This window comes from Lygodium microphyllum, chromosome 11, assembly GCF_053477565.2.
Source record: "Lygodium microphyllum isolate KBCC chromosome 11, Lygodium_microphyllum_v1.1.10, whole genome shotgun sequence".
Lineage (NCBI taxonomy): Eukaryota > Viridiplantae > Streptophyta > Polypodiopsida > Schizaeales > Lygodiaceae > Lygodium > Lygodium microphyllum.
Window position 1 is genome coordinate 135,441,168 of NC_141145.1, and position 14,620 is coordinate 135,455,787.

Here is a 14,620-nt window from a genome sequence, read left to right on the forward strand (position 1 = left end):
CATAGTGAAATCTATTGTCTTGCTCCATCCCATCTTGTCTCTGAAGTTAATTTTTTGACATTTCTGGTTGTTGAGCGGCTGTTGCTTCTGCCTCCTCTCTTTGTTTCTTGTACTAAATGTTGGTTTATTATTCTATTCTAGAATTTTGCAGCTTTATTGTTTGTATGACAGAACATGCATAGTCACATATGTCTTTCACATATGAAAGTATGAGTTGGCATTTCAAAATGTAAGAAATCCATGTTTCTCCATGTTTACCATGTAGCACGAACTTCTTCAATTTCACTGGTTGCTCTTCTCCAATGTGGTCAGCTGTAAACTCTCTCTCTATCATCCCTGCTGCACCTTCCAAATTGTAACTTTAATAACAATTCTGGCAGCGCTATCAGTTTTGAAAGGGAGGTAAAACTTTAGCCGTTGACTAGCCCTCCTTGGTACTTGAGGCAGTAAAGAAATGTGCTGTCTCTGAGCTGCTGCATGCAAGACGGTGATCAACTGCAGAGGGTTCAGTTATTCCAGTCCTACAATTACTTTTGACACTTGCTGCAACAACCTTTGTATGCTAGCTGCCATGTTGATGATATGGACACATCTATGGATGATGTTACCACTGTTTGGTTTATTTAAATAATAATAATAAAAAAACTTTGTCATGTAGTCTGTTCTTCTTTACATTATTGTGATAATAGACGAAGTACACCCACAGTTTTGGTTTTTTTTTTTTGGGGTGCGGGGGTGGGCCGGGGGGGGGGGGGGGAACCTGTGCATGAATGTGTACATGTGTACACCTAAAAGAACTTTTCATATTGTGCTTCATCAAATGGAAAAAGTATAGTGTACTGGCAAATGGATTCCAGAGTCAGCATTCTGTAGTCAGACTGAAGGACAATCCTGAACAATGTCTTGACATATTCATGTTAGCTATGCTATTAATTGTTTCCCATATATATTACATACAAGTATGTTTGTATGCATGTGCATGTACGCTTGCCTAAAAAGTTAGCATTGAAATCGCTTCTTCAAATAAAATGTAGCATAATGCCAATTAGATTCTAGAGCCAATGTCATGTATTTGAACTAAAAGACAATTCTATATTTTAGAGTTAAATTTCTGTATTTAGACTAAAAGGCAATTCTACATTTTAGAGTTAAAGTTCTGTATTCAGAATAAAAGGAAATTCTGAATGATATATTGACACATTCATGTCAGCCATGCTATTGGTTACTTCCCTGCATGCAGATGAAGGAAGGGTACCTGTGCATGTATTTTTGTATGCATGCGCGCATGTATGTTTGTATGAAAATTTATCATTCTTCATGTGCTTCTTCAGATACAATGCAGCACAATGGCGAATGGATTCTAGGTCAATGTTCTGTATTTGGACTAAGAGGCAATTCTGTATTCTAGAATCAGTGTTCTGTATTCAGCCTAAAAGTCAATTCTGAGCAATCTATTGACACATTCATACCAGCCATGTTATTGGTTGTTTCCCTGCATGCAGATGAACAAAGGCTACCTCTGCACATAATTTGTATGCATGTCTGCATGTAGATTCGCCTAAAAGTTTATCTTTCAAATGGTGCTTCTTTGGATAAAACTCAGCACAATGCCAAATTTATTCTAGAGTCTTATGTTCTGTATTTCGGACTAAGAGGCAATTCTTTATTCTAGAATCATTGTTCATTGCTCAGGCTAAAAAATAATTCTGAATCATGTATTAATACATTCATGTCAGCCATGTTATTGATTGTTTCCCTGCATGCAGATGAAGGAAGGCTGCCCATATGGAATGAAACCTTCACATTTGACATTCAAGAACAAGATGAATATTCAGATGTTCTTGTACAGGTTTTTGGTGTAAACTTCAATGTAGATGAGCTGCTAGGTCTTGCAAGGTCAGAAATTAATGTTGAGACCTTTTTCAGCATTTATTGTGTCAAGCTACTTTTTCCTGGCTGACATTTAAAAGCCAAATTTTAAAGACCCATGGACTCAAAATTAGCTTTTTATGAGGAAGGACTAACAACATGCATTTCAAGCTGTAGTGCCTTTGTACCTGCAAATCAATGCATCATTAGAGTACCCTAATGCATTAACATGCCTGTAGTAGGTGTTAAGGAATGACTGTACAGTACTATTATTCGTCTTTCTACAATGGCAATTGAATAGCAGACTGAGATCTTATACTGTCCAAGTTGTTGGCAGTTAGGGCCTGATTACACCAACAAGAGGTGTTATTTACCAATGTAGTGATCAGTTGGTTCTTTTTCCATGGTCTTCTGACCACAGCAAAAGGTTAACTTTCCCTCATTCCAGTTTGTTCTTTTTGTGGAGGAAGTTTTGTTGGCTGGCTTGACAAACAAACAGGGGTGATGTTAAACTTCAGCAGAAGTGTTATTTGTTTGCTGAAGAGTGTTTGAGGTCATCTCACAGTTAAAATGCAAGTTCTACAGGATTATTCAAACAAAGCTTGTTGCATGCAAGTCGTGGAAACTTGGCAGATGAAAGAAATTTAATGGATAAAGGAGTAGCTGGTTAATGCCAACTTAATAGTCACTTGTAGAGTGGGAGAATCATCAGCAGTGAAGTCTTTGGATTGATCATTATGCCCAGCAGATTGGTGATCCCTTCATAATGTAAAATAGCTAATTCTCACAGCAAGCAAAATAACTGGAAATACAAGAAATACACCATATGTGCCAAGAAACCATAGCCAAGGTGGCTAGGCATGAAATTATTTTGCCATGGAAGGTTGAGAATCGTAGATGAATGCTGCAACATGAATACTCACCTCATGCCAAGGTGGGACATGGTATGCACCCCATGATCTTGGTGGCTAAGAGTATGCACCCTCTTAGATGGTGGGAGGAAGGAAACCTCAAAACATGTATTCTTCAAAATGGCAAAAGATCCTTCACATGTTACATCTCCACTTTTTATACTTAACCCTAGCCTACCCTAGACTAAGGCATTTATACTTTATTACAAGCCATCCCGGCCTAAAAGAGCTTTGTTCTCAAAGATGGAATTAGGACAATTTACAAGGAAAGATTACAAGGATAGCTTTGTAAGCAATAGATCCATGTTGAAATGCTCCAAGTTGAAGAAGATCTCATATGTCAATGAAGTACAGATATGAAATCTGAGTATATTGCTGAAAACTATCTAAAACAAGCTGCTGCACAAGAATGGCAGTAACTTGAAGAAGAAATGTCCAATCACCATGTATGAGCTATAGAAATGTAGAGGATAATTCCTAGTATCCAGCCATGCCATAAAAATTCAATTTTGATTACCATAGAGCAATTATTTTTATGATAGAATTTTAATATAGCAAGCTGTCCTATTTAAATTTTACTTTGTTTCTTGCAAAATCCATGGAAAAGAATCAAGGTATGATGATGGCTTTCAAGTAGACTCTTCCATGGGCAAATCTCGCCATTTAATAAGGTATTCCAGTAGTGAATGGTTCCTTAAAACCTTTTCTCTTTTGCCAATAATCTTTTCAAGCTCATAAAGGATGAGACCATCTTCATCTATGGGAGGTAACTCCTCTAAAACCTTTATGGCTGGACCCACATATTTCTTAAGTTGGGAAACATGGAAGGTAGAATGAATCCTTGTTGAAGAAGGCAAATTAAGCTTGTATGCAAGCTCGCCAACTTGTTTGAGGATTTGATAAGGTCCGTAGTAATGATGAGCCAACTTATTACGATCGCCTTTTGAGAGAAGCATACCTAGATTTAGGTACTTTGAGAAATTTCCAATCTCCTTGTTCAAACTCCAAAGGCCTCCTCTTTTCATCAGCATAAGCCTTCATAATATCTTGTGCATTTCTAATGTTTTCTTTGCATTGATGTAAAAGAGCTTCCATTTTCTCAACTTTTGCCTTGGCTTGTGGATTCACATCTTCATGAAAGAGAGTTGAAAGTATTTGCACTTTGTATTCATAAAGTGCTTCAAATGGCTACATGCCAATGCTCATATGATGAGTGTTATTATAACAAAATTCAGCAAGATGTAGCCAATGATCCCACGAAACTTGAGTGTCATGACAAAAATGTCGAAGATAGACTTCCAACCATTTATTGACACGCTCCGTTTGGCCATCCGTTTGGGGGTGATGTGGCGTACTAGGAGTCAAAATTGTTCCCATAGAAGTGAACAAGCTCCTCCAAAAACTTCCCATGAACTACGATCTTCAATGGCATACCATGGAGTTTAAAAATACATTCAATACATTGTTCAGCCACTTGCTTTGCTGTAAATTGAGCCTTGGTGGGGATGAAATGAGCTGATTTAGTCAACCGGTCTACCATCACATAAATGCTATTCCACCCATGCTTAGTTGTAGGTGATCCCACAATAAAATCCATAGTAATATCAGTCCACTTTCCTTGAGAAATAGGGAGTGACTGAAGTAAGCCGTTGGGTAGAAGAGAGGAGTCCTTATTTTGTTGACACGGAAGACATTGCATAACATAATCCTTGACATCCCTCCAAATGCCCTTCCAATAGAAGCTCTTATGGATATTGTCAAATGTTTTGAACAATCCATGGTGTCTCGCTAAAGGCAAAAAGTGCATCTCATGCAAGATATGGCCTTTGAAAGAAGATTGTGATGTCAAGTAGACTCTACCATGATACCATAAAAGACCGTTGTACCATTTGAAATTGGGATACTGTTCTCCTTTGCCTTGTTGTACCATTTGAAATTGGGATACTGTTCTCCTTTGCCTTGCTGGAATTCATTCATCATCTTTGATGCTTGCTTATCAAGCAGATACTCTTCTTGGATATCATGTATCCGATCCTTATGCACGATTGAAATTCTAGAGATGGAACATACTTACATTCTTGATAAAGCATCCACCACAATATTCTCTTTTTCAGCCATACAGGATATTTCAAAATCATAGCTTTGAAGAGTAGCTAGCCACCTCCTTTGTTTAGGAGACAAATTTGGTTGGGAAATGAAATGTTTCAACACACAGTTTCACTTTTAACCTTGGGATGGCTGTCACGAGGACGTGAAAATTTGATGCTTTGCTTATGTTTAATTGACATTTAATTAAAGGATTAATCAAATGTGCAATTAAAAGATGCACATGTGTTGCACATGTGAGGTGCAAGCTACTTTTTCACAGTTAAAGGTCGAAGCACCCTGTGAAAAAGATGGGTGTCAAAGGCAAAAGTTGTAACAAGTTACACTTGTTAGATTCTAGGTGAATTTTGGTGTGAGTTTGCCCCTAGGATCATTAATTGGCCATTAAGTATCAGTGGTGACGCTAGGGACTAGGCATTAATTAATGGATTAATGCTTGTCCAGGGGTTAATTAATGCATGGGACCACTTTGGGTTGCAAATGGCCTAGCCAATTAATTTTTGGATGGGCAAGGTCAAATTTTTGGGCATGGATTAAGAGCTGAATAATTTTCAGAATTAATTAATTTTGAAAATTAATTAAATGGTTGGAAATTACTGAAAATGGATTAAGAAAGCTGCCACTTGGCAAAACTTTCCCATGCAAGTGGGGGAAAGGCTAAATAGGGCTGAAGGGAGAGAGAAATCTCGTTTTTTCATTTTGGAGTTGTTAGTAAGAGGTGTTGGATTGCTGCTGCTAGCGTTTGGGGCCAATTTCCAGCCATTGGAGATCGTTTTGGTGATGGAGATTGCATATTCTTGACCTTGGGAAGCTGGCAATTGCTGCTGATGCACTTTCTCCTGAAGATTACAGTCTTTGATGCTTCTATTGTTGTTGGTGCATCCGTTGGGGTTGGTACAGCAAGGTAGCAGCTGATTTTGATCAGTTCTTCGCGACAAATCTCGGAATTTTCTCTCTCTACAACATTCTCTCATCTCCTTCAGCCTATGCTCAGCCATTCTTAGCAATTCTTAGCCATTCGGAGGAGATCTCAGCCATTTTTGGTGGACTGATTTGTAATTTCTGCAGTAAACCCTAATTTATAGTAGAAATCAGGGTTTAGCAACCACCTTGGGATCCGTGCCAGAGATTAAATGCTCAAGGGACTGAAATCAGCAGCTGATAATTGAAGATTATCAAGGGATTTCAGGAGCCAACCCATCCCAAATTGATTTGGGGCAGCATTTGGCCAGCTAAGGGTCAAATTGGAGAATAAGTCCTGGGTGAATCAAGGGGCAAATGACCCAAAAGGCTTGCTGGTCATTTATGACAGCAAGAGCAATTGGTTAGCAGGAGGAGATTGAAGAATCTTGAGTTGTACTCCTTCCAATTGAATGAAAGCTAAAGAAATACCGCAAGGGGCGCCAATTTTGGAGCCAACAGGGTGTTTATTGTCGAAGAATGTTATGGTAAAGTGTGTATTTCATTTTATGTGCATTTATTTATTGCTGTAATTAACTCTTAAATCAGGTTATCACCACCCATTCCAAGAAGGAAGGCTGGTTGCAATGGCTGCCATATATATAATGATGCCACTTTTTAATAGCATGTAAAATTGCTAACATCTCTTATTCATAGATATGTAGTTGACTCTCTTTTTCATCAAGCTTGCGACTTTCGTAGGCTATAACTCTATGGTCTTGATATAGAACAACCCCAACTCCTCTCCCACTAGCATCCACACATATAATGAATTCCTTAGAGAAATCCGGGCATACAAGTATAGGTACTGAAACTAAGAGAGATTTCTAATTTGGTGATAGGTGCTGAAACTTCATTCTAATTTGGTGATAACCTGAATGAAGATCAATCTTGGTAAAGACTTTTGCATCTTTGAGCTCATCCAAAAGGTCGTCAATGTGTGGAATCGGGTATGTATTCTTCACCATGGACTTGTTTAACTCCATATAATCAATGTACATGTGAAAAGATCCATCCTTCTTCTTAACCAAGAGCACGGGAGAGGCAAACGGAGATTGACTTGACTGAATTAAACCCATTTGTAACAACTCTTTGACTTGTCGCTCCACCTCTTTCCTTTTAAACTTTGACATGCGATAGGGAGGTTTGTTGATGGGTTTTGTATTAGGTGGCAAGTCGATAGGGTGATCAACCTCTCTCTTTGGAGGCAAATATGATGGTGGCTGAAATATATATTAGGTGGCAAGTCGATAGGGTGATCAACCTCTCTCTTTGGAGGCAAAGATGATGGTGGCAAGTCGATAGGGTGATCAACCTCTCTCTTTGGAGGCAAAGATGATGGTGGCTGAAATATATATTTGTATTCCTCCAATAGCTTTTCTAACCTTGGATCTTTTTTCTTTGAAGAAGAAGAAGATGGCTGATTTGATGGCTGCTCTTCATCTACTTTCGCAAGCAAAAGAGTGAAGATACATGAACTTGCATTGATTTCTTTCCGTATCTTCTTTATGGATATACGTTCCAACTGTTTTTGACCAATGCCCTTCAATTCTATATGCTGTCCATTCCATTTGAACTCCATTCGCATGTTTTCCAAGTCTAATGAAAATTTTCCAATGGATATTAACTAATCGTAGTCAATGACAATATCTATAGGTCCCATTTCTAAATTAATTAAGTCCACTTCTATGGTACATGAAAGAGATAAGGTGATAGGAGTGTGTAGGCACACTTCATTGCTTGACTCATAAGCTCCATTGGCAACTTGGATCTTCAATGGCACTTGCATTTGTTGAGGTAGCAATTTAAGCCCATCCAAATATTTGGTATTTATGAAGCTATGGGTGTTGCTCGTGTCTATAAAAAGATGAACCACTTTCCCATTGATCAACCCCTCAAGTCTAAGGGTATTTTCTCCCTTACAATCAGTCCATGCATCATGAGAAATTGTACATAGAGAACCACCCGGATCAAAGGGAAAATTGTCCACAATATCATAGAACTCATCATTAATTCCATCTTCCTCATCATGTATGTCTTCAACCATAGGGTTTGCATCCACATGAAACACATTTCTCTCTTCACCTTCATCTTCATCCGGCTCATTGATGATGACAAAATTAAGCTTGCTATTCTTGGATTTACATTTCAGCCTATGGTCTTGTGTCCACTTTTCTCCACACTTGAAGCATAAACCTTTGGCTTGCATGTCCCTAATTTGATCATTAGAAAGGACTTTGCTGTAAGTGTTGTTTTGAGATCCTTTTTGTGCATTTTCAACCCTTGTAAAGTTTTGTTTAGCTTCAGCCATTGGTCTAGAACCACCACTAACATTTGGTTTTGACCCATAAACCATTGGATAAGTAGGCACCGTGCTGTAATTATTATTATAGATATTAATTCCCTTGCTGTCTTGTCTATACACATCCCTTGGCTGATTGAAACGAGCTCCAAACTTAGAAGACTGATTTGGTGAGGAATACCCTGCACTTTTAGGCTGAATACCCATTGAATCTCTTCTATATTTCTGCCTATACCTTTCAACATATTGAATAGCATCATGAATGCACTTGGGCTGCATTGCACCTACTTCTAGAGTTGAAGGGGAAGCAGATAGAGAAAGAGAGCTGAGAAGCAGGCACATTAATCAAGGAGTTCAATGACTCAGAACTGAACAGTGTTTGGCAGTGATAGAGTGAGAGTGAGTCGACAGATAGGTTTGTACCAATGTGGAACACACAAATAATAAAAGAACGTATTTATACTTAGGGTACGGTACACTTACACCTGTTAGGGTGGGTTCACATGTGTGAAGTAATATATACACTGGAGAGCGTGTAAAGGGCCTTTACACCCAACATTCATGACATGACAGAGTAATTGTAGCAACTCTGAAAGGATGGAGAAACTGTGGAAACTATGGGACCTTGGTGGTGGTAGACATAGCTTGATCATTTTAGGCTTTTATATGCTTAGTCCTCTCTCTAGAACGAGCTGTTTGCCACACACCCATGTGTGTGGAAGAGGTGTGAGATCAGCCCCCAGAGAAATGTGCAGGCCAAGTAGCAGCTACAAATCCTCAAGAGTCGGGGAATACCTACTGTGTTGTCTTCTGGTCATGCAAAAGGGAATAGGACAAAACAAGGACACAGCTAGCTCTCCTGAAGTTTCTAAGGTTGATTTTTATTTCAAGGAAGTTCAATGCTAATAGTAAAAGACCATTACTCTTTGGGCATTTTCCTTAGATGATTTAGTTTGAAACTCCTTCACATGAATTTAATTATAGATTCGTCCTGCTTAGCTCATCACCGGCATACAAGGTCTAAGTGTCTTATACGTAATTCTCATTTTCATGAGCACCTCAAAGGTAAACTTCTTTTACAGAAGTTTTTGATCAGCTCACTGTTGTATTTACTATTAGTTTAATGATGTGTTTACTTGTTCACAGGATTCCCATCAGCGTGGTGGTAGGAAAAGATGAAGGTACGCTCTGTTTTTTAATTTCACCAAGTAAAGGCGAGACTGGGAAATTAAAGGCTGCTTGGAGGTGGAAGGCATCCCCTGAGGTTTATTGATTGACCTTCATACAAAATCTTCTGGTTTCTGTGTGGGTTAAGTGCATGCAGAAGCACTTTGTTTTTCTTTTCTGATGGGTGATTTATTAAAAGCTGGCCTTCTGAAGTTTTCAGGTTTTCTGAACTAGGCTGCATGGTTGTCACAGGCAGGTACCAAAGGTAGCTCAGAGAAGAAAATTGATTCCGTGGCTGATGCCATGGCGAAATTAGCTTTCAATGATTATTCTCGGAATACGACTCCATACACGCAGGCTAGTTACAGTGCCACTGAAGTCAGCAAAATGGAACAAGCTCACTACTCCCCTTTGTCTCATGGTGCATCTCCCTGTGAGTCTTATCCTCCTCAAAAGCATTCCTATTCTGATCCATATCACAATCAATCTTCAGATGTGAACCCATCATATCCTCCAATTGTGGGTGCATATCCACCACCTTATCCAAGCTCAGTGCCACATTCAGGGAAACCATGGTCATTCCCAGATCAACCAGTGGCCATATCAACCAGAGGTATTGATGATGATAAACATCAAGGTCAAAATGCACCACCATATGGTTATCCTCCTCCAGAAAAAGGTGGCTATCCTCCTCCAGCTCAAGGTGGTGGCAGCTATCCTCATTCAGGGAAACCATGGTCATTCCCAGATCAACCAGTGGCCATATCAACCAGAGGTATTGATGATGATAAATATCAAGGTCAAAATGCACCACCATATGGTTATCCTCCTCCAGAAAAAGGTGGCTATCCTCCTCCAGCTCAAGGTGGTGGCAGCTATCCTCCTTCATATCCTCCAGCTCAACAAGGTGGTTACCCTGCGTATCCACCTGATAAAGGTCAAGATGGACCACCATATAGTTATCCTCCAGCTCAACAAGGTGGCTACCCTCCTTCATATCCTCCAGCTCAACAAGATGGCTACCCTCCTTCATATCCTCCAGCTGAGCAAGGTGGTTACCCTCCATATCCTCCAAAAGATAAAGGTCAGGGTGCTCCACCATATGGTTATCCTCCTCCATTGGCCCAACAGGGTGGCTACCCTCCTTCATATCCTCTAACAAACCCTTCATCTTCAGCCTTAGAGAGTGATCTGACAACAGCCAAAGGGAAAGGTGATGGTGAGAAGAAAGAGAAAGATAAGGGCCATGGATCTCATACACCTTATGGTTATCCTCCAACACATGGCGGTGGTCAAGCTCCATATGGTTATGGCCCCCCTCCTGGTGGCTACCCTCCAACGGCAGGCCATCCTCCTGGTGGCTACCCTCCAACTGCAGGCTATCCTCCCCCAGTGGGCTACCCTCCAGCTCCACATGGTTATCCTCCAGCTCCCCATGGTTATCCTCCACAAGGATATCCCCCAGCTCTGTATGGCCATCCTCCTCCTCCGGCTGGATATCCCTCAACGGCTGTTCATACTGGTAAGAGAGCTGCAGATCGTGTTTAGCTCAGTAATATTCAACAGAAAACAACATACAGGAGGTAGACTGTTACATTCAGTGTTTAATGAACTGTAATATGGCTTGGCTTGAGAACTGAGATAATGTCTATAATGTGGAAGCTATGGTTGTATCACATTACTAATAGTATATTTAGTTTCTCTGATTGCTCAGCCATCTCTGAGTACTTGATGGCAATGTGATCATGCAGGAACAGGTTATGCTGCTGGAGCATATGTGGGCCACTCAGGCGGCTCAAAACATTCTAAGCCACATAAGGACGGGCATTCTCAACATCATGGTTATGTTGATCCCCATTATGTGGTACATGGATCTGGACATCACCATAAACATAAAAAAGGGAAGTCATTTGGAAAATGGAAGGGGAAGAAGGGAAAGAAGCTCAAGATCAAGAGTTTTAAGAAATTCAAGTGGTAAACATTGTGCATATGCTCAAGAGGGATCTCAGGTATAGGCATTGCAGCCTTTGGCAGGGTGATGGGAAAAGTATCTACACATGGGCTGATTCTGTTTTGTTTCTTTCAAAGAATTGTTGATTGCAGTGCTTGCTTATATTATTTGGAATCATCTGAAATTAGTCCTCATTATTGACAACTTATGATCTTTCAGAGTCTTGTATCAGATATCAAAGTCCATCGATATTTTATTCATATTTGCCTCTTAGATTCGATAATTTGCTAGGAAGATTCAGCTGTGGAAAAATATGTCTTATCACCAGTAGGTCAATGTTATATAAGGATCTGGAAAAATAAAAACGATGTTCAGGGGTTATCAAGCATTAAGGTTATTTTTATGCAGTGCAAGGTGATTTCTCTGAGATTCACAGCCTAGTCATGCATAATTTTTGAAATTTTTGAGTTTGTTATTCCTGGTGTGTTATTTGCTGAAAATGCATCAGCCTAAAAAATGTATAGTGACAAGACAAGGTTTCATCATAGAGCATGAGTTGCAACAAGCTATTGATCGAAATTTGCCAGATAAAATATTATGATGATATTGTGATGGAGCTATAAATAGGCCTTTCCTCTGGGATTGGCCTACTATAACTGAGTTTCCTTGTGTGGGAAAGCGTCAGATGAGGAAACTTCAGCATTCCTATATCTGCCTTCACTACCTCGGCTTTCCATGAATCTCCAGATTCTATCTCCACTTTCCACGAAATTTCATTCTTCGCTATCTCACACACATTGGCTATAGAAGAGATCCTCCTGTCCATAACTTAGAACATAACTTTGGTATGTACTTCAGTGTTGATGCCTAAATTATAGGGATCAAATCCATCCTTCTCCTACTCCACCATCATTATGGTCAATATTTTGGGTCATCAAATTCTGGTCCTCATTCCGTAGTCATTCTTCTGCAGAATTCTTAGTGAGCATGCATTATCAGCAATCACGCATCCAGAATGTTAAAGAGTGTCAGTCACCAATATGAATTCCCAAGGAGGGGCAATATTCTACTCCCTCTGAGCAGTTAGGAAATCCCTTGGGGAAAAACCTCCATGTGGCCATTCCCTTCCTCGTTTGTCCTGTCCTGCTTATTGCTCTTCCCTCTTCCATGATTTTTGCATGTTTCTACAATTATCTGTGTGGCCTATCTCACTTCATCATGAAGACATTCTCATCACATGCCAAGAATGGGAAGCAAGCTGCTGCAACACATTAGTAATATTTCTGAGAATGGTTTCACATGTATATACACAGTCATATAAAATGCCAAGTGAAAGATATGCCCATGTGACTGAAATATCTCCCACTCTTATGGGGTTTTTTCCCATGTCATGCCATGGAGCTCTTGTGTGTGAGGTGTTGATGGGGGCAGCCAGCCATGTCTCTGATACTCCAGCATGGAACATGGACGTGGACACCTCCAATGACTGTTGAATGCTGCACAAGTTCCAGCATTTTCCTTGCAACTTGAGAGAGTAAAAGCTTAATTTCTTTTCCATTTCATCTCGTTTATGTTTTTGATCCATTTTCTTAGTACGTGGTAGCTAAGATCCTTAGTATATGCATACAGATCAATTTCTTGGTGCCTATCATGCTGGTTTGAAAGCTAGCTGGGAAGTCATGTTGGCTTTAATGCACTAATATGCAAACGAAAGAGGGAGGCAATCACTTTTGGTGAGGATGAAATGAGTAATCTGTTGAAGGAGGACAGTGGTATTTTAGAGATGTTTGAGAGTCATGTTGTCTCTATTGTAGGCTCTGAGCCCGCTAAGGTAGCTAACTACAAGGAGAAATTGCAGACCTTTGTGGATGCTGTCAGCCCTTTGCCAGGTGATTAGCTCTAGCTTTCGAGCATCCAGTTCTGAAGAAGGGGTAAAGTTTGCTAGGTGGAGGCTTTCAAGAAGATATGGGATGTTCGCTCTAAAGATACATGCTCAACATGCTCAGTCACTCTAGGAAGATTGGATGCTTATTAGAAGAATTTAAGAAGGGTTTGATCAAATTGATGCCTAATACTTCAGATAGAAGGAGGCCCTCACACTAGTGGCCCCTAACCGTGCTGAATGTTTCCGACAAGATTTTGGAAAAAAGTTGGCTTCATGGATGAAATTCTTGCTAGCCAAGGTTATTTACCCTCGATAATATGGCTTCATCTTCCATCTTGAATCTAATCCTTTCCATGGATTATGCACCAATTTTGCAAGCTGATTTTACTTTAATCAATATGGACTTGAGACGCATGCAACTGGGTCAACTGGTTCTCCATCTTGGTAATCCTCAAGGCACTTGGTTTTGGTCTAGTGTTCATATAGATGGTGGCTTCTCTATTTTGGAATGCTCTACCTAGTGTAAGTCTCAATGACATTGTTTCTTTTGCCCTTCCTTTGAGAAGATCAATTCGTAAAGGGTGTCCTCTGGTAGCCTTGCTCTTTGCCCTAATCATTTACCTTCTTTAGAGAATGTTGAATAACAGAGTGAAAGGTGGTGTTGTAAGGGGTATCAGGTTCCCAAGTGGCCATTCCTTTGTGCACATTTTTCTGTTGATGAGAACTCTAGGAGCTTGGTGGATTCACTCCTCAAACTTTATGAGGACTCTGCAGAACTTTCAGCCTCAGTCATCTTCCAAACCAAGGCAAAGATGATCTTTTTGCGCTAGGGAAAGCGAGCAGTGGCTACTATATATGATTTTAAAGGTGTGAAAGGTGAGGTTTCAGATACCTAGGTTGACCACAAGGTGTGTGTGTGACTATTGGTCAAAGTTTTGAGTGGTTCCATGCTGATATTGTGATGAAGATATATAAATTGAGCCATGCCCCACTTACTTTTCTAAGAAGTTAGTGGTCCTAAGTCTACACTCTGTCCTAAAGTCTATACTCACATATACAATAGACTTTGTGGGAGCACCCTTAAATTTCAGGAAAGCTGCCCAGGAGAGCATTGAGAAACAGCTCAGAGACTTTTTGCGGTCATTTAATGGCAAACAACAATGGCATTCCTCCTTATGGGAAGTACTGCCCTTTGAAAAGAGAGACGGTGAGCTTGGGATTGAGAAGTTGGCTGATAGAGAAATGCTTCTCTAGTTTTCTCCATACAAGAGGCTAGAAGAGGATTAGCCATGGGTGGACTTATTGCAAGTACTGGGTAACTAAGACACCTATTAAGGGTAGAGCTGTGGGTGGACTTATTGCAAGTACTGGATAACTAAGACACCTATTAAAGGTAGTGTATGGTTTGATCTACATGGGAAAGATGCAATGGGCAATGAACACCTTCATGTGAGAGCCCCCTGGTCTGA

General features: G+C 40.1%; 1 protein-coding gene across 2 annotated transcripts in view; it reads left to right on the forward strand.

Moving 5' to 3' along the window:
* The window catches only part of LOC148029420 (uncharacterized), a 29,607-nt gene extending 17,944 nt beyond the window's left edge, over positions 1-11,663 (forward strand). For both annotated transcript variants that reach the window (XM_087688238.1, XM_087688239.1), the window contains exons 4-7: positions 1,767-1,896; positions 9,295-9,412; positions 9,568-10,837; positions 11,067-11,663. In XM_087688238.1, the coding sequence (XP_087544364.1) occupies positions 1,767-1,896; positions 9,295-9,412; positions 9,568-10,837; positions 11,067-11,293 (1,745 nt within the window). In that variant the 3' untranslated portion in view covers positions 11,294-11,663. The remainder of the gene's footprint in view (positions 1-1,766; positions 1,897-9,294; positions 9,413-9,567; positions 10,838-11,066) is intronic.
* Positions 11,664-14,620: the final 2,957 nt, after the last annotated feature.